General features: G+C 45.5%; 1 protein-coding gene across 1 annotated transcript in view; it reads left to right on the top strand.

Moving 5' to 3' along the window:
* chd7 (chromodomain helicase DNA binding protein 7) overlaps positions 1–21,136 on the top strand; it is a 73,519-nt gene that overhangs the window by 10,198 nt on the left and 42,185 nt on the right. The window contains exons 2-4 of the mRNA XM_062428440.1: positions 10,608–12,218; positions 12,740–13,062; positions 19,765–20,246. Of these exons, the coding sequence (XP_062284424.1) occupies positions 10,730–12,218; positions 12,740–13,062; positions 19,765–20,246 (2,294 nt within the window). The 5' untranslated portion in view covers positions 10,608–10,729. The remainder of the gene's footprint in view (positions 1–10,607; positions 12,219–12,739; positions 13,063–19,764; positions 20,247–21,136) is intronic.

Below are 21,136 nucleotides of genomic sequence, written 5' to 3'. Positions count from 1 at the left end.
GCGTCTCAGAGGAAACATGGTGTTGTTGACATGGCAGAGATTTCCTGTAGTAGAACCTGGAGGCTACAGACAGTTTAGCTGCCAAACTGTCGAAAGCACACAGGCCTGTACGTAGACTGTTTGTTTTTTTGCACGTAGCGCCGGTACTACAGAGGTCCTTTAATACAGGACATGAGACAGTAGCACAAGTATAAAAAGTCTCTCCACAAGTTGTGCTGTGTAATTTCTTAGACCAGGTATGCGACTGGAAAAGGACATCTAAAGCTTTGAATAAAACCACGTGCAAGCAGTTGACAGGACCCAAGCACAACGTACAGTGACAGAGAAGATGAGTGGGCGAGGACTTGAGAACAGCGAGGTGACACTGAGGACACTTTGTCATGAGCATTCTCACATTCTGAAGGAACAAACAGGAGCATTTAAACCCGTTTAAACTTACGTGTAGTCTATTGAACTGTTTTGGATACAAATCTGAAAGAAATCACCCATCAATCTGCTTTTTCCAGGTGTGATTTTGGTGAATTGGTTAAAAAATTGGATGAATTAGAAAGTACAAACTGCAGTAAGACACAGAATATCACTGACTCACCATTTGACACATTTGAGCAGCAGTTGAAACTTGTGGTGTAATATTTAAAAAATGTCTGCTGGTTAGTCTAAAGTTTTACATAACTTTAGATTGAGGCATTTCAAAATTGACCACAGGCTGCAGTGAGGCAAACTTTTGTCACACATCAGTGAATGTGTTCAAAACATAGCTCTTTATGATCTACAGTGAATTTTAAAATCCCCTCTTCATTAATCATGATCCAACTTTATACAACCAATTGAACATAACCGTAGAACATGTGGAAGAAGTTTCTTTCAAATCTGTACTACTAATTATGAGATATAAACTTTTCGCATTTGCAGCACCACCTAGAGGCAGAATATAACAGGGCTGTGCAGTAAAGCTCGGACCTAGCATCCCAACACCTGCACCAAGTTTAGTTACAGTAGCTTCAGCCAATTTTGATTTCTGAGCGTTCATGTAAAATTGAAGTTAAACACAAAGGTTTAAATGTATAATGTAAGTACGCCTTAATTTCATTTGGCAATGTTTGTTTTTGTTTTTTTTCCTTTTGGTTGAGCACTTGAAAATACTGCTTCATTTTTCTCGTCATCTAACATGCTGAGGAAACGGTGTACAGACGTGGAAAAGGAATTATGGGATTGTTCCTTAGGAATTGAGGGAATCGGTGTTGGATGTATGGATTCTACACAGCTGGATACATGACTTTTATTCTCACGGTAGACTACAACATCTCACTTCACACTAACAGTTTCTCTCACACACACGGAAAACTGTGTAACACCATACCTCTGTGGTAAATTCATGCATCGCAAACTTTTCTTTTTTTTCCCTATAGTGTGTGCAGCATTTATCACACTACTGTATAGCTCCTGCACAGACCGCACTGAATTGAGCCTCTCTCTTTCTTCCTTTCCCACACACTATCTTTGTGTACACGGAGCGATTCAGAGCCGTGTTGCTAATTGCGACGAGTCAAATTACCAAGGACAAATAAAACTTCCACATTATCTAAACATTACAGAACGTTTAGAGTGGGGAAAAAAAGCCACGAAACGCTTCCAGAAACTGATATTTAGCGACCAGAGTTTACAGAATTGACCACGGCATGTTCTCAGACCTTAGAAATGATATTTGACACAATCTTTATAAATGTTTACAGCAGGGTAAGGAGCTGTTTGCTGCTGTGTGGTAACTCCAGCGCCTGCAGGTTTTCACTCCAACCAAAGTTTATACTGGCTGACGTCACCAACTTAACACACCTTGAGTCAGACTTGGAGGAACGTATCAGTTACATCACCTGATGGAGGGGTTGGCTGCACAGAAAATTTAGAGCAGTCCGGGTCTCAGGCATTCTTCATAATGTTAAAGAAGGAAGCTGATATATCAGAACTTAAGTGTTGATTTCAGCATTTCTTGACTTTTTGTTAAATGAAGGACTGTCTGAGTCGTACTAACTTGGCAGCGACAGTCCGTGGTTCGGGTCTGGCTCGAGCCGACGGCCTCGATAATTGCTCTTTCGACAGAGCCGCACAGGCGGTCAGTGTGAAATTCTCGAGCCCCGGCCACTGATTGCTAGTTCACTTATCAAACCGTTAGAGCCGGCGGTTTTCAGGTGAGATGGAACTCGCAGAGCTGTTAATTATGTCGTTGGGACTCGCAGGCTCACGCGCCCGCCTCCAGCTGTGACCCAACCAAAGCCTTTTTATATTTCTCCTCACTTTGTTAAAGCCGTGTAATAAAACTGTCAGCCAGTTAGAGGTCGAAGTCCTCATACTTTGTTTGCTTTCTTTGGAATTACCAGTAGTAGTTAGCAGGCTCCATTTATGACCTGATGTCAACATACTGCACAGCATGGCTGCATAATTACTGTCTATACATTTAGTTTAAATCAACTCAAAAGATAAATATATTGGGTTATTTTTCATTCTCAAGAATAAAACCGTCATCTTGTAGCATCTGTCCAGCATTCAGTGTTTTTTGACCTTTTGTTTTGATTCAGGCAAACTTTTGACATTTTCATCTAAACACCTTCAACTCGATCCAGCTCTGATATCGCGGCACGTTTTCAAACACTTAAGAGGCGAACATATAATTTCAGATGTCTGACACATGGGACTTTCCCGCCTCACCACACAGCCTCTTTCTATCTTTCTATATTATATGTCATTATTTCAGGTAGACAGGCAAGCCACATATTACAATCGTGTGTGTGAATGCATTCGTTTGTAGGAGTGTAATTGTATAATGTCTCATCACAGGAATTTACACCTATGTCAGTTTGTCATTTCATGACAACAGTACGAATGACTCAGCATTGTTTGATCCACTTAATGATGGATTGACTTGTGAAGAAGTAGCATTGGTTCACCACTAATGATGGAGAGTAGGAATATCTTTATCATAGGTGTGATGGAGGATTGAGGTGGGGTTTTTTTTTCTTCTGTGTGTCATGTCTCTTTCCACTGACCCTGTTGTTTGTGTGCTGGATTTTCACAGATTGCCACCTCTGAAATCACTGATAGACATCAGTGTGGTCTTGTGAAGCCACATAAGTGAACGCAGCTTCTCAGTTGTGTTACTATCTCTTTCTTTCTTTGTCACCCGATAGTTGAGTGAACGCGTAGAGGACTGAACGATGCTCTGCTGCTGATAACACACACACACAAGCCTGTGTTAAGGATCTGTTATTGAAGCCCATGGTGGAGATGAAAGAGGGATGCCAATTGGTGGTAGTGTTGTGGTTGTAGGGCTGCAGCCAGGTCTGTGGCGGTGGAGGAGTTTCCACTGCTGTGATTCAAATTGGCTCAACCGTGTGGTGTGTGGTCTTACTGCCAGCTTTTTAAGAAAATCAAGATATGTTAGTGTGATTATGAATCAGGCGAATGGAGCAGCAGGTACCTAAAGAACACAAATAACAATTTAAATCATATTGTGACAGGAGACAATGCTGGCCTACAGCAGAGTGCCTTTAAACGTGGGATTTTATGAATGGAGTCTGGTTGGACACGCCTTTTTATATTGTATGATTGATGGAATACTACTTCACCTCGCAGATTAAATGGCAGTGTGCTCTAGCTGTGTGACCTGGGAAAGTTTAAACGTATAACTTATAGCCAATATTCATACAGCTTTCCAAGCTGTGTTTTCTGTGCTCAATATTTATGTCCAAAATTAGTAATTACAGCAGTAGAAAATTGGCAGTTTTTTAGTAGTTGTGTCGGAGTGCACATTCTGCGTGGCTGTGCTGTCAACGTGTCGGGACTGAGTGAACAAACAAGGTGTGTTGCTACAGGTAGCTGTGAGAAATTCAAACAGGAGCCATGAAGTCCAGTGTGGGGTCTTATCAGATGCTAAGACACCGCAGCAGCTTTCTGCAGAATTTTCTAAAGGTATGAGGGCAGAAGCCGTTTCGCTCCTTCATCTCCATCTCCATGCTCGCGTGACGAACACTTCCTGGCATTGAGTGCATTTGATTGGCCGGTACTTTCTGTTCCCAGATGAGCTGACAGCAAAGCTCTATGGACAAAAGTTAAACCAGAATTCTTTTTTTCCCCGGTCTTCTCAAGACGAGGAGGCTGCACGCATGATGTCAGATTCATGAGTACAGTCTCACCTCCTCCACTCATCACCACATGTGTGTTATGGCAGTGGGGGGAGGGGAGGAGGAGAGCGCAGTGGGCTAAATGCCTCATCCTTTGACAAGATTTGGCGTCTAAAGCGGCACACTGACCGTTCACCTAATTCCCTCTGCAGTGACAGCTGGGCCTATATGCCAAACTCTGTGTGTGTGTATTAGGGTGTGCGATGACTGCTGAAGTGGCATATGATGATGCCCACAGTGAAATGATGATGGATGATGATATCATTGTTGGGAAGGGGGGCTAATCTGGCAAAGGTATCATTTTTTAAAACATACTTTTAATATATATGTATGATGGCTAATCAATTCATTACTATTTGTATTTTTTTCATGGCTGAGCTCATTCTCACCTCCTCACTCAGTCTTTCCTTACTTTACCTCCCTCTAGCTTAAGCTTAAGCTCCCTCATTAAGCAGATCATCTGATTATAAAAAATATTTATATACTAGTCATAGTGATGGGACTTCAGAATATACCAGTGACTAAAAGAAACAGCAGATGTGAGCAGATGTTGATCAGTGCTACTTTGGGTTTTGGTGTATTGAAAGAGGAGAAGACACACTTTGTGGTGAAGAAGTAGTGTAGGATTTATACAGGAAATACATGTTTCTAAGTGTCTGCGGCTGTCGTCAGTCTCCACTTGGTCTAGCTTACTGTGTGGCATGCAGATTTGATCGGGGCCTGGCTATGTCAAATCGGTGTGTCTGTGTGTGTGGTGTGTGTGGCAGGGTGTGGAGACTGGGGGGGGGTCATTTAAATCACGATGGTACGATAGTAGAGGGCTCAGCAGTTGATGACTGTCAGCCTTATCGTCCATCAGCCCTTACCTAACCCAGTGTGTATGTTGTGTGATGCAAGAAAGTGACTGAAATGGCAGAGGAAGTGGCACAGAAAGTTTAAAAAAAGAAAGGGGGGGGCTGAGTAGAAGGGATTGACTCTTCCGTGACTATTACACTGAAGGAGGTTTCACTCAGGAATAGAGGGATGAACAGGATAGAAAAAGGTAAGAGCAAAGAGGTGAAGTGTAGAGGAAATGTATCCAGCAGTGTCCGGGCTGCGAGTGTTATCTTACGGGAGGCTAACGTCTTAACTTGTAAAGCCCAGACAAAAAACAGTAAGAAGACGAGCGGAGGAAAGAATTTTCTTGCTTCCCTACTTTTAACCGGAGCTGTGATCTGACGAAAAGCCCTGAGGCTGCCACACTCACACACCTACACACACGCTCTTACACACACACACATGCAATGCAGCCAGCAAGTGCTTATACAGCTCCATTTATTCTGTATTGTAGAATTTCTAATTTAATGTGCGTCTGACAGAGTTGACAGGAAATCAGTTGCCTTCGTAGTAGCTCGCTGCAAAGGATGTGAAATTACAGTCATTACTCTAACCTACCCCCCACCGCCCCGTGCACCCACCCCCTCGCTCCACACACACACACGCACGCTCAAATGCCGAAACTTTTTTTTTCTTCCTGTAGTGATGGAAGTGATGTAACTACAGTGTTTCATAGCTGCTTTTCACACTACTGTGATCTGGTAGCTGAACACTTGTTTTTTTCTGATGCCAGCAGCTGCAGTGCTTTAACTGTGCAGACGCTGTTGAAGGCTTTGATGAGAGCTGTACAGAGAAAAATGTAAAAGCTGCCCAACACTTACTGATTCCTGCTTCTTAGATGTGAGGGTTTGACGCTTTGTTTCAGATTCAGACAACAGCAGTTTTAAGATGTTGCCTTAGGAAATCATGACAGGCATTTGTCATGATTTTATGTTCTGTGATTTCCTAAAAATGAATCTGTAGATTTATAGGGAAAAAATTAGGGCTTAAAAGGAGTGAAGATTCTTTGAATCTTATGGCTCATTGGCTGATGAACACATCGTTTGAACCTCCTGAGCTTCCATCCACATTGCAGTTATGTCAATGCACCGGTAACAATATAGGGAACTGGAACAGATAACTTTAAAGGACCGCAGTGATCTACTGAAACGGTGTGTTTACTCCTTTTTATATACAAACTGTAGTGATAGGCACATATCTTATTCAGAGTTTAAAAAATGCAATATTACACTTATCAAACTGTGTCAGGTGAAAAATGATGTTGCAGATTAAACTTATATTTTAAACAGTTCTGGTAGTAAAATGAGCGGTTTGTGTACATTGATACCCTCAGAATTGTCATACTTTTATTATTGTTTCAGCGAAGGAAATAAAAGTTGTACCTGTGATTCAAAGCTATAATCCAGGTGTGGTAGAATGTCTCATAAATGTAATTGTTATATGCTGCCACTTGAAATGAGTGGTGTATTCATGCTCAGACTATGATTCAACGGTGATTTGAACCTGCCACTGTGGAGAATGCATTTTGCTTTCACGCTGTCGAGGAGTTCATAAAAACAAAGAAACGTACAGATGAGTGTCTCAGCATGCCTCACATGTCCTCGCCCGTCTCTGTCCATACTGTAGTAAAAAGTTAGGCAGCACCTGTCTTCCTGTCTTTGTGTTGGCAGCCTGTTTATGGTACAGAGGCAGAGGAAAGGGCTTGTTAACTGCTATTTACACAACAAGAGCAGATGCTGCCATGAGGCTTTGTGGAGGCTCCCGGCAGAAGGCCTAAAGTAGCCTGAAAAGAAGGCTGCTGCACTGTAGTCCTGTGTCATGCTAATGTTGACTGCTGGCTTACTGCTCACTGCATTTCCAGGTGACTTTGTTGTCACTTGGAAATGAGACTTTGAACAGTAGATATGATGGCGATTATTTCAAACCTCAGAAGGGACCATTTGGGTTAATAGTGACTAGTTTTACCAGTGTTAAATGACTTTAAATCTATTCAGAAATAACATCCTTCTCAGTGGTTGTTCATTATGTTCAAGAAAAGCACTTTAATTAGCCTTTTCTGTGATTTTTACCAATGAGATTTTTATAAATGTGTCCACTACTCTAAAGTTTGTTTTCTAGGTTACCTAAGAAAGCAAGGTAGATATTAAAGCTAACAATTTCAGTGTCTGGCAGTAGCAGGTGCTGGAAGGAATGAAAGGCTGATGGTCAAGTCATTTCCAACATTTTTATCCAGTTGAGTAAAGCTAAAGAGAAAACATCTGCCTTTTGTGACAGGATGCAGCAGGGTTTGTGTCAAATATGCTCATAAAGCTGACAAAAACAAGCAGCGACAACACTGCTGTACTTCCAACGCACTATCTACCAGTTATCTCTTCGATGGTCTGTTACTTTTTAAGCCTTCTCCCTAAACGTTGATGATCCAGCTTCATTTTGTCAGTGGAATCACTACCTGACTGCTTGATGAATTGGATTGGAAAATAGGGGTTGAATCAGGTACAGCCATGGGTATTTACTGCATTATGAAACCGTTGATATGACCGTGAAATACTCCCAAACTGTCCAGGATGTACCCCACCTCTCCTCTCACCAAAATGCATGCTAGAGGAGGTCAAAACAACCTGTTTCTTAAGTTCCTGCTGCCACAGTGTCACAACATTGTTGACCTCATTTGGATGGATGAATTGAAGACATTTTTGGGAGGCCCACAATCTAGTTACTTCACTCCTGAATCCTGCTTTTTTTTGGGGGGGGGGCACAATCTAGTTACTTCACTCTTGAATCCTTGTGTGTGTGTGTGTGTTTTGCCCCTCATTACCTGCTGGGCTCACCAACAAGTGGATGGGGAAAATCAGTGGGAGGGGAAACGGAGCGTGGAGGAGGTAAGAAGTGAGGTGAATGGGGGAGGGGAACTCTCTGTAGTGGTAGAAGTTGGCTTGGGTGTTTTTTTGTGTGCACCGCATGGGAGCAACAAGCAAACCTCCCCCACCTCCTCCCTGTCCCATCCTCCGATACAGCCTACACACACTCATTCATGCATGCTTAGATCCACCCACCTTCACCCTCTCTCTCTCTCTCTCCCTCTCTCAGGCAGATCGTGGTGTTTGGTTTGCCACCTCATCCCTCGAATTTTTCTGTTCACACACCTCTGGATTTCCTCCATTTTTATTTTTATGTTAAGATTTTTTTCACACGCACATAAATCGAGCTTGTTATATATGTGTTTTCTTAGATTTTTATGGGGTCAACACACACACAGAGGTTCAAAAGGTAGCAGGTGGTTAACTCCTCATCTCAGCACATCTGCCAGGCTCGAGCGAGCAGTTCAAACTGTTCAGCGAGTGACCGACTGGTGTTCAGTAAAGCCTCTCTTGCCTGTTGGCTGGCTGATTTCTGGCTGGCTGGATGGCAGCTGCTGCCGTTCAAACAGAGTTGCATCTGCTGGGCCCTTTTGTTCTAACACACACTCATTCATATACACACACACACACACACACACACTCAATGACTCCGAGTGCGTGTTGGAAAAGAAAGAAGTTCTTTTGTTTGGTAGTAAAATGGAGTTGGGGGAGGGGTTTTGTATTTGGGGGGTTGCTAATGTGAAGTGTGTTTCTGGGTGTTGTTTCTTTTTCAATGGGTGCATTTTTTTTTTTGGGCTGGTTACAACTGATTAACTTTCTAAACAGGCAAGTTAATCCGTTGCTAATAAAGCTGCTGAGATGTTTGTGAGTAGTTTGAAGCACCATCTGATCAGCGCTCCGTTGCTTTGGGGAACCTATATGCTCGTGCTGTTGCTGACTGATACTGTGATTCAAACTGTGATAATTTCCTGTGAAGGCCTGTATTGGTGGTGTTTCTTCATTATTACTAAGCGTAACCACAAACCTATAGAGTGGATGTATCTACATACAATTGAGCCCTACCAGGGAGATACAGTGCTGCATTGTCGTGTTGTGTGCTGCTAATATCCTTTAAAAACTTTTTAACCACTTGGTTGGAGAAAACTCAACTTTTAAGTAACCATTTGTTCATAAAATAAGTTATTTCATAAGGCATAGACAGTGTAATAAGTTTGATATACAACTTTTGAACCCTTAAAATTGTATTATTGACTTAGAGCTGTTAACTTCAACTTAAAGGGGACGTGTCAAATTGTGAAATAATGAGATAAACATATTGTATGTAGGAATAGTTCTGTGATAGAAACCACTGGCTTCAAATTGCTCTGAACACTCAGTTTCCAATGGTTTTTCTACTTTAATCCGTCAACTCGTGGCAGGTTTCTTTATATGGTTTGTTTGCTCCACGCACAGCACGCAAGTTCACTGCTCCACTCCGTTAACATTAGGGCATTTTTCCATTGTTTTGGGTGTAGTCATGCAAGCCAAGATTCGAGTCAAGCTGGCATGCCATGAGTGTTTTTGTTTCTTTTCCATTACACAGCAGGGCAAAGTAAAATAAGTAGTTTACTTGTTAGAGGTGTGCTGGTGCTCCACAGCTCTTCATCAAACATCACCACTGTGGCTGTTACTGCTTGTACTATCCCTCCCTGCTTTATTTCTAACTGATCCACCCATCAAAGTCTCTTATTATTTAGTCATTGAAAAGCTTTTAATATGAAGCAGTAAAGCAGGGAATGTTGGGTTTGCATCAGCTGTTACTTAACACAGGGGGCCTTAAGGAGACTGGAGCCAAAACTGCCCGTTAAGAGACATTGGCTGAACTGAAGGGCTACACAAAGAGCCAGTATAAGATAAACATGGAGGTTTTTTTTAACTGTGAACCATGCAATGCTACTCTAGTGGAGTCTCAGAATAAAAATATAGAGCTGGGAATGAATACAAGTCCCTTTTTAAGCTTATTGTCATCTAAATGTATGAAAACACTGTCGGAATTCAAACATCACCACCAATACTGACAACATTCATGTGCATCCATGTTGGTCTTTATACATTGTGGCACTGCGTACGCCAGCATCAGTAAATCACACACTTTCTGCTCAAACAATATGTCAGTAGGTAAACTTAGCAGGTTGCTACGTTTTCAGCAGGTGATTTGCTGTGACACATTTACCACAATTACCTTTTTCAGCCTCTTACTGACACAAGAAGTTTAAAATGTGGTTAAATGAAGGCCCCATTTAGGTCAGGATGAAGAGAGAGGGAGAGAGAACGAGAAATGAATGAATTAAACCTCACATTGTTCTGGAGATTCAAACTAAGCTTTTTGCCCATTGATATCCAAACACACATCTCTTCCTATCTACCGCTCTGCTGGTCGCTACAACCCACACACAGTGATATGACCGGTGTGGCCGGCTATACGCCCAAAGTCACATTTGTTTGGATGAACTTTAGTAAACGCCCCTGAGCGCAGGATGAATCATCAAACATTTCAAACTGTTCCAGGAAGAGAAAAGACAGATTTAGTTGTAAAAAATACTCTGATACAGATTTTTTTGACATATTCACTGCTCATATCTCATTGGTAACCCTTTGCTCTTATGTGAACCCGCACTTATTCCAGTGTTTCTCTTTCTTCCTCCCTCTGTCTCTCCAGGGACTTGAACGAGGACCATGGAGTAACAAGCTTCAAACTAGCAGCTAGCTGATTAGCTTCTCACTGCACAGCACACCTCCCCTCCATCCAGTCCCCTCCATCTGTGGGCCCTCCACCCAGCCATGGCGGACCCAGGGATGTTGAGTTTATTCGGGGACGATGCAGGGCTGTTCTCAGATGGATTAGATGGTTTAGGAGACTGCTTTCCTCAGCAGCCTGCCCCGGGCCAGCCCAACCCTCTACCCCAGCAGACTAATCCCTCCCTTAACCACGAGCACCAGGGGAACAGGGGTTACCACCAGGGGATGCTCCACGGCGCCGGATCGGGCCCGGCGCAGCCCAAACTGGGGCAAATGTACGACCACGGCCCCTACGCAGGCTACGAGCAACCTGGTGCCGCTGGAGGACGAATGATGGCCCAGAACGGCCCCAGTCAGGGCCCACCGAACGTTACAGCGGCCATGAATGGCATGGCTTCCCACTACCATAATAACCCAGCTAACTCTAGTAACCCCCACCACGGGTATCCGGGTGATGCTGGGGGAGGAGCAGGCGGGGGTGGCGTTTGGGGCCAGCAGCAGCAGCAGCAGCCGCAGCCGCCACAGCAGCAGCAGAACAGACCGGCTTATCAGCAGCCTCCAACACAACCAGGGGGAGCCCCCACCCAGATGGGGGGCTACCAGATGTCTCAAGGCAACTATGGCGGGATGCAAGGCACACCGACACCCAACGCAGCTCGCATGAACCAACACTACCCTCCACAGAGCATGGCACCCCCTACCGCTCAGGACCCATCTCACTACCTGGGACATGTCGGGATGGGGGGAGCCCAAATGAGAAACCCTCAGCCCCAGCCACAACCCCAGGGCTACCCCAACATGGGCCACACACCCCGATACCCACACTCCCCCTCCCGACAGCCTCCGCAACCCCACCAGCACCAACAGGGCATGGCAGGGTTCGGGGCTGGCCAGTATCCCGGCTATCAGGCCCAGTACGGAGCCATGGGGTCCGGGATGGGCCAGGGCGCTAACGCTAACGTCAGCGCTAACATCAGCCAGGCCATGGGACCGGGGCAGCTCGGCCAGAGGTTTAACCAGGGATCAGGCCCAGCCGCTGGGCAACAGGGGCAGCGCTATCCAGCCGCACCACCTCACCAACCCCTTCAGACCCGTGCCCCCATGCAGCAGCAGCAGGCAGGGCAGCAGGGCCAGCCTATGCACCCCCTCAACCACCCCCAGAATCTGCCCCAGCCCCAAAACCAGCCCCAGTCCCACCTCGCCCCCCCAGCTCAGGGATCCTACCCCTCCCCTTCATCCATGTCGCCCATGCGGGGTTTGGGAACCCCAACCCCTCCTCCCCAGCAGGGCAGACCCCCTAGCGCAGGGCTAGCAGGGCCCACAGAGGTTGCTGGGTACACAGCCCTGCAGACTCCACCCAATACTATCACCCTTCCTCAGAGAACTCCCCAAACCCCTCTTACAGCCCCACACCCCCAACACCAGCAGGCCCACAACATGCCCCCCAATGCAGGGCAGATGTACCCCGGCATGGGGCCGCAGCGTGGTCCACAAATAGGGCCAAACAGGCCTCAGCTCCAGCCACAGCAAGGTAAGCTCAGGACAGTTGGTTACTATTTCTTTTTCACCCATTCAGGCTTTTCTTTTTTAACTCCTCCATATCCTACATGAAGTGTGTAAACAAACAGAACAGTTAGTCACTGTGAATTAGACAGATGTTCGTGTACATGACACCTGCATGTCACATCAGGTGTGTGTTCATAACAGTGGAAATAAGGATGGAGAATATTTAACATGTAGCACATATTGGAAGGAAATGTGTCAGTCCTTTTGTGTCTCTTGTTTATTGCTATTTTTATTCTCTCTGTACAGAATGGGTTTCAATGGCACATTAGTTTAACTTTGTTTGAACTGAACTAGCTGCCGTTAGTTACTGTGTCCACTGTTGGATTGGATTTCTCTTCTTTGATAGTTCTGGGCATTGAAACACTGAAAAACATTTTTTTTTAAATTTAAAAATTGGCCTCAGTTTTTAGAGGCTTGTTGATGAAAACACATGGCTGCTGGCATCATCCACTCAAACAATAACCATCCTGTTGTCTCTGCTCCCAGGATCTCATGAAGGCCCGGTCGGCCAGGGGGGAGACCAGCGTCTGCTCCAGGCCCAGCAGCAGGCCCCTCGGAACGGGCAGCCCGCCCCCATGGGTTTCCAGGGCCAGCCGGTCAGTCAGCACGGAGGCCCTTCTCCGAACCAGGGACTGGTGCCGCCCGCGCCCAACGCTCAGACGCAGCACGCACACCTGCCCCCGCACCCCCACCACCTGCAGAGCACGCCCCCTCCTCCCCCCAACCAGGCCTCCCACCCATGGGCGCCTCCTGCCTCCCACTCGCTATCCTCACCCCCTCTCACCCCACAGAAAGTGCCTCATGTTCAGGTGAGTCTCCGTCAAACAGACACTTTGATGTGGCGGCAGCGCTCTGTGTGTGTGAGAAAGATCAAGACTATATGCATTTGTTTTCATGTGAATGTTTATTTTCATGTGGGCGGGGGGATGTGTGTCTGTGTGTGTGTGTGTAGTGTAAGGGAAGTGTGTGTGTGCATAAATGTGTGTGTACATGACATTTGAGAACACAGCGGCACATTGGGCACTGCTTCAGTGGGGTGTTGTGCGTGCGTGTGTTTGTTCATATCAGTGTGTGTTTCTTGCCTTTTGTGTCTTCTGCTGTCGGCCTCGTGTGTGTGGTTGTGTTTCTCTATGTGTGTGTGTGGGGAAATGGATTTTTGCAGCTGTTTGTTTCCTGTGAGCTGCATATCCTGAGACACGTGCGCAACACACACACACACACTCACATACACACACACACAGAAACGCGCGCACACACACACAGAGGCGCCACCAGCATAATCTCTCCTCCCTCTTGCTCCCACAGCACCCCCTCCTCTTTAGAGGAAACCTCCCTTCCTGTCTCTCCCTCCTCCCCGTCTCCTCTCTTTCCGCTCTCTCTCTCTGCCTGTCTCTCTCTCTCTCTGCCTGTCTCTCTCTCTCTGTTTGTCTTATCCATTTCGGGGGGTGTCATCTCTTAGCTAACGTTGTGTAGCCGGATGTTCTGAGAGAGACAGACAGTTTTTGGAAAAGAAGAGGGAGACAGTGAGGAAGAGGAGGGGGGGAAAGAAGCTGGGTGGGTGATTAAGAGATTGGGGGGAGGGGGGACAACTCTTAAGAGGAAAGAAGTGGGAAAACAAGCAAAGATCTCAAGAGAGGGAGTCCAGGATCTGTAGCAGAGGAGATGAGGAGGAGGTGGAGGGCTGGTGGGAAGAGGTTAGCAGTTCTCAATGTCAACCTCCATATTTGTGTGTGTGAGCGTGCACGGTCGCCGCTGCTTGCGTCACGTGCCCCCCCCATCTCTCTCTCCTGCTTCCATTAGCTTGTTTGGTTGCTCAAAGCCCCCTTTCTCCACTGACCCATTCACACACAATAGCAGCCCTGTGGCCACACACACACACACACACACACACACACACACAGAAATCCCGTCCCCCTTTTCTCTTCCATTCTCGTTCACACTACTCTCCTATCCTCGCTTAACACCCCACCCATCCTCCACCCCCACCACCCCCCAAGCCTGCATGGCTGCGTTTTGTGGTTGACATTTCAGCCGTCACACTTAATTTATCCAGCACTCCTGACCTAGATGCCAGGTTGACTGGTGAGCCCTGCTCCTCGCCTGGGCGCTCTGCATGCGCCATCCCAACTCTAGCTGCAGGCCCGGTAGCCCCCATCGTTTCACACAAAACACACACACACACTCCAGCAGCAGTGTGGGTTGGTATAGTGTCTAGAATGGGATGGCAAATGGGATAGTCTAGTTAGTGGAGTACTTGGAGTAGTGTGTGTGTGTGCGTGCAGGAAGGGACTTCTTTCCGTGCTTATAATGCACTTGTTAGAAACATGCGCACACACACACACACACACACACACACCCCAAGCCGGTCAGTCACTCATGATGACTGTATGTCTGGTACTCTAAGCTCCATCTGTTCAGTAAGCATGGTTATTACACACGCACGCACACACACACACAAACTCGCACACACACACACACATGCATGCCTTCGTCAGCAGCTCAAGGTCACAGCTCCGGCAGAGTGCTGCGCCTGTGACCTTTATTCTACATCTCACGCACACACACACAGTGTTGCGTGCAGCACTCCAGTTGACATATAACATGCCTGTCTCGCCCCTCCCCCCGCTCATGCACACGCTGTCAGGGAGCTGCTATACCATCCAGCTCGCCGCGGGTCTGCAGCTTCTAGGAAATGGCTCTCTAATGTTTAGCCGTAGCCTCCTCGATCGCGCAGGGTTCAGCAAACGGTGAATGTATCTTTAAACATTCGACATTCACAGCGTGCAGTAATAGCGACATGTTTAAAACACACGGCCTTAAACATATTCTACGTACTAGAGCAACTTGTTCTCCTCCTCCTTTCCCTGCTTCTTTCACTCAGATTTAGCCATGTTAATCTATCCGTCCAATCAGTGGATAGAAGTGACGTGCCTTCATGTTCCAGTGGAAATAGAAAAAAAGTGAAAATCACCACAGCAGAAGCTCCGAAAGACGACACGCCATCATCCTTCCACGGCAATAATAACACAGGCACTAATGTGGTCACCTTGCCATGCTAGTTTTCAGTAAGCTGATTCATCTCGGTTTTGGTGGTTGAGTGATTTTTTTTATTGGAAACCCACCTCACCTGCCTGAAGAGCTGAGGCATGCAACTGCTGCGTTGCAACTGCTACGTTTCCTTCCGTGCACACATCCCCCGAATCATTCTTTTATGTTTTATCATTGAGACATGACACGATTTACTCTTACTTCAACTTTATACGTGAGAGATCTGAGCTTTCTTATATGTAGTAGCAACCTGCACACGCTCTAAACTATCCATTGATGAACTATTGACCTTCTCTCAGACTTTTAAATGGAGATTTTCTCATGCTACAGGGATAATGTGTCAAAGTAAAACTTGTGTAGCTATAGTGAACTCGTGGAGTGCTTGTTAGGCCTAGGAGAGTGATGGAATGACAAAATGAAAGCAATAAATTAAATGCACGATCGTGGACTTTTTTTAAAGTTAAGGGACAGCTAGGAAAACATCAGAGGTGTAGAGAGTACTGAAATATCCCACTCACACTGGAATACTGGAATGCTGCTTTTGGCAGTGCCAGCAGCTTTGTTTTGTAATGATTGATCTGACTGAACTGTTTTTAATGCGATGCATTTGATTTGTCTTTTTTTTTTAGCTCACAATATACGCACATATAACTAATAAATTCAGTAACAGATCAATATACAAATTAGGGCTGGGTATCATTAAAAAATGCTAGTACCAATCCAAGTACCCTTAAAGTGTCAGTAAGATACTGATACCAATTAAGCACTTCATTTGATATCCATTCCACATTTTATGCACTCTTTTATCCGGTGTAACAGGCGTGTAGTGTAGACACACTTTAGAGTGTTTAGGTGGCATCTTGGCTGATGAACCGCTTCGTGCACTGACTCAAATTCACCGTGACTTCACCACCACAGACGGGTTGTAGCTACTGTGGCAGTGGGCCAATCACATGTCGCATTAAGCTTGCATTGATTGGCTGTGAGCAAGCCCATACAAATAGTCATATTTTCTAGCTCTGGGTGCAAAAAGGATTGATTGCAGGTATATTTTTGACGGGAAACGTTTGGAAACTACTCAATTTATTTCTGTCAAAAGTACCAATACCCAGCCCTAGTACTAATGTAACTACTTCACTTCATTTCAACCATACTTGCGTAAAAGTAAAATGACTGACTTGAAAAGTACAAGTAAACAAAATAGCTACTCCATTACAGTAATGTGAGTACTTGTTATTCAATACTTCTACCTCCGGAAAACATTATGCTAGAATGCCACTGTGTCTCTGTGATGTTCTTTAATTCCACTGTTGTTATGTATGTTATATTCACGTCCTAAACCAGTGATGGATATTATGAAATCATGGATTTATTAAGAAACAAGCTCTAAAGTTAAAATGGTGTTTGAGCCTTCTAGTGTCCAAACTCCTCAGTATCCATCAACCTGTGACTAATCAAAGAATGATGTCATGCATTGGAAGAAGTCCATCTAAGATTATTACAAAGTATTTACTGGCAGCAAAGTCATAATTAAACTTTGACCTTTTACGTGGCAACATGGAGTATTTATACTTTGACTTTCTAAACATAAGAATCACAGCATAACTGTTTATGGCAGCCAGAGCTCCAAATAAAGGTGTTTTTTTTTCTGCTTTCAGTTCAGTTTAGTTTGTCATGTTAAAAACATGAAGGAATGAAATGTGTCACCCAGGTCCAGCAGCAGGCATGCAGCATAAACAACATAAAAAATAAGATAGACCCCAAAATATATAATGAAAAAAACCCGTAAAAACCTTTCAACACACAATAAATAATATGACCAGAACCAGATGATCAAATGAGATCATGGATGAGTATCGTGGGTCTTGCATCAGGGTGTGTGCACAGCAGGAAGCAGCAAAACAAACAGAGGTCAGAAAGCAAAGTGAAAGCAAAACGGGTCAAACAGGAGGCAGCGGGCAGCCGTCAGCGTCGGGATAGGTGGAGGAATGGATGCCCGGAGCGAAGGAGAGGAGCTTGAACGATGACAACAGGATTTCCTTTCGCACCATCCTTAGGGGGAGGGGGGGGGGGGGGGGGGTCTTAAGTGTTTCCGCCCGGTGGATTTAACCCTCCAACTCCTCCTCCGCTCCTCTTCCTCCTCCATCCTCCGAGAGATGAAACTCAATACCCTTCATCTCCTCCGAGTCTGTCACATGACCCCCGTGCAGCCATTCTGATAGATCTTTATGTATCTTTCTATTAAATTCACTTATTGGTGAGATTATGAACCTGTTTAGATAGAGGAATGATGATATTTGTCCATTTTTAAACAAGAGGGCTGCACCCTGAAGAACAGACCTGATGCAGGACTCAAACGTGTGTGTGATTGTTTGTGTAGACACTGTGTGTGTGTGTGTGTGTGTGTGTGTGTGTGTCTCTCCATTGTCATTCGTGTGATTGATTATCTGGGAAGCTTGGCAGGAGGACAGATTTATCTCTTGGCACCGTGTCCCCCATCTCTCTCTCTCTCTCTCCCTCTCCCTCTCTCTCTCCCTCTCTCTGTGTGTGTGTGTGTGAGATTGTCTCTCTCCCTCTCTCCATCTCTATCTCCACTAGCTGTCTCCCTCTTCTCCCTCCCCCTCTATTTGTGTGTCTAAATGGCTCAGTTTACGTGTGTGTCAGCAGGTGTTTGTGTGCATGCGTGCAGAGGTTTGTGTGATGCATGACCTTGCAGCAGTTTGTGTGTGTGTGTGCGTGCGTGCATTAGCATTCTCCTGACGCAAGTGGACTTTAAGTGATAGCACCCCAACTCTTTCTCCCTACGCCACATGAACACAAGCATGCTATACTAACTCTGTGTGTGTGTGTGTTAGTGTGTGTACACAGAGGGGAGCTGCTGCCGTGGCATTTTGCTATAAACTTGCTGATGCTCAAACACACCTTGTTGACACACACACACACACACACAGAAGCGCACATGTGCGTTACACATGCACATGCACACACTCTGTCAAAAGGCTTGCTCTCTACCTCTTTCATACAACACACACACACTCTCACTCACTCCCTCGCTGCGCCTTTTTGAAGTATGGAGATAATTTATTCGTGTCATGATGCCTGATTTCCCATCTGCTACTGGGACCCTGAGCAGCTGGAGAGAGAGAGAGAACGAGGGAGGGAGGGAGGGATGGAAGAGAGGGGGGAGAAGGAGGAGAGGCAGCTGGAGAGGCTCCCAACAGCTGGTAACCAGTTTCCTGTCACAGAAAAGCTTACTTGGGAGCAATGAAGAAGAAGAGGAGGAGGTGGTGGTGATGGTGGTGGTGGTGGAGGGAGAAGGAGAGAGGAGGATTAAGGATCTGCAGGAGAGCAAAGGAGGAGGAAAAATGAGGTGTCAGCCCGTTTGTTTACTAAGGTTAGCAGCAGGCAGGAGGGGGGGAGGAAACTGTAGCAACAGGGAGTCCTGGAGAGAAGTGGAGGTGGCAGCTTATGTGCATGCATGGATGGATGGATGGATGGGCGGATGGATGGATCCCCTCTTCCCACTCTGCTCTGTAGTCCGCCATTACTGGCACATTCATCCCCCACCCTGCAGAGAGTGTAGCAGTACTGACAGGTTGGCACGGCTGAAGCAGAAACAGTAGCCGACAAGTTTCATGGCAAATATGTGCACAATGATCTGTTTCTGAGTCTACAGCTGAAACTATTGATTGAAAATGAATCAGTTTGATTGGAGAATGAACTTTGTTTTTTGGCATTTTTGCTTCAAAAACCCCTAAACAGTGTGGTTTCAGCTTTTTATTTGCTTTTCTTTGACAATAAATTGGATATCTTTAGCTTTTGGGTTCTTGGTCAGACAAAACATTTTTCTGACACTTTGTTGACCAGTTTATGAATTGATCAATCAAAAAATTATTATATTAAATTGAGAAAGATAATTGTTAGTTGCAGCCCTAATATAGTTGTTTGTTTTGTTTACAAACCAAAATATAGGACTGCAAAATGATGATGGTTTTCACTGTTGATCAGTGTGTGTTGGTTGATTATGTGATTAGTAGTTTAGTTTATGAAAGCTCATAAGCTCAATGAAAAATGCCCATCGTGAAGGTGACATCTCCAGACTTCTTGCTTCACTGTGATTCACTTTATAATGAAATAAAATGCAGCTCTTAGATTTAAGAAGCAGTAATTAGAGTGTGTTTAACATTCTTACTGGACCGGTGATTTATTGTATTCGATTAAAAAGTTTTTCTCAGTTACGTTTCTGTCCGGTGACTAATGGTTTCAGTAGAAATCTGAGATGACTGTTTGCTTTCATGCTTTCTGCACTCTGGCCACACACACTTTGATGTGGTTTACAGTGTTAGAGTCAAACCTCATTTAATTTTCATTATTCATTGTACAAAGAAACAGTTTCTGTTTTAAATTTGCTGAATAACTGAAATTAACGGATGTGTTTCTCCCTCCCTCGCTCTTCCCTCCAGCATTCCCCCACGGACTCGTCAGGCGACGCCTCAATGATGGTTCCTGACAGGCCGGCGGTTGGAGCCGGTGCCCCCGGCCAGCCTATCAGCACAGAGCAGCCCAGCGACCAGGAGACCAAGCCAAAAAAGAAGAAAAAGAAGAAAGCAAAAGTGGCGGACGGAGAGGAAGAGGGAGGGAGGAAGAAGGCGAGAGACGGAGTAGACGAAGACGTCAAGTCGGAATTTCCCGGCACAGGAAGTGATGCGGGCGAACAGGCGACCGGCACAGGAACTGTAGAGGGAAGTTCGCCACCGGCGGAGGAGAAGAAGAAGCGGAAAAAGAAACCAAAGGAGAAGGCAGAGGGCAAGGAGCCCAAAGAGCCCAAGACCCCGAAGACGCCCAAAACACCCAAAACACCCAAGACCCCCAAAGAGGCCAAGGAGCCCAAGGAGAAGAAAGCCAAGAGCTCCACACCCAAGACCAAGACCCCCAAGAAAACCAGGTAGGAAGCAGCGCTTACTCACATGAAACACCACAGCACGTGTCACAAAACAAGGTGAAAGGTAAACTTTCACATCAGCTGGTGTTCACATTGATGCCCACACTATTTTAAAGTCCTGAAGACACATCGGGCCCCAAAGCCACTAAGTGGAAGTGTGATGTTTTCAGTTCCACATGTAAGCACGTCAAACAAAGGATCAAACAGCAGGCAGCTATCTCACCTATCCAACTCTCACTACTTTTTATACTAGGTTATAAGAGGTAGACGATGTTTGATACAACAAACACAATCTTTAAAATCATACCCATCAATGTCAGTGACTGAGAGACTTCAGTAAACACACACACCAGCTTGTACAAAAAAAACAAAAAAAAAACAGACACACACAGGATCCATCAATCATGTGACCAACCAGGGGGAACAGAAAAGGTCACAACCTCTGAGCTGTGACACACCCGACTGCCACTGACTGTGTGTGTGCGTGTGCGCGCGTGTGTGTGAGAGTTAGTTAGTGATCACAGGGCTTAGTGAAGCATTGAGCTCGGGGTGCTAGACGGACGGATCTGAGCATCAGTCACATTTACTTGTGTAGATACTGATCAGCAGGGTTAACACTGCTGTCAGCTTAGATTTGAAGGTCAGGTGGAAAGTTACATGTTGAGAATTGACAACATCGACATTACAAATAACACATCACCTCCAATTTACAGTTTGCAGATTGTCCAAATGAATCAGGGCTGCCGTTGCCTTTCGGCGCCATCCCTCACCACGACGAGTAAAGATTTTATATAATGACATAATGCTGTCGGGGGCCCATCCTCCAGTTTTCAGCTGTGGTCTTGTTGTCTACCCAGAAATCCCCCATCAATCAGTGCGCCCACTACTATGAT

This window comes from Scomber scombrus, chromosome 11 (genome assembly GCF_963691925.1).
Source record: "Scomber scombrus chromosome 11, fScoSco1.1, whole genome shotgun sequence".
Taxonomy (NCBI): domain Eukaryota; kingdom Metazoa; phylum Chordata; class Actinopteri; order Scombriformes; family Scombridae; genus Scomber; species Scomber scombrus.
The sequence above is the reverse complement of the archived record's forward strand: the minus strand, read 5'-3'. Positions and strand labels throughout refer to the sequence as shown.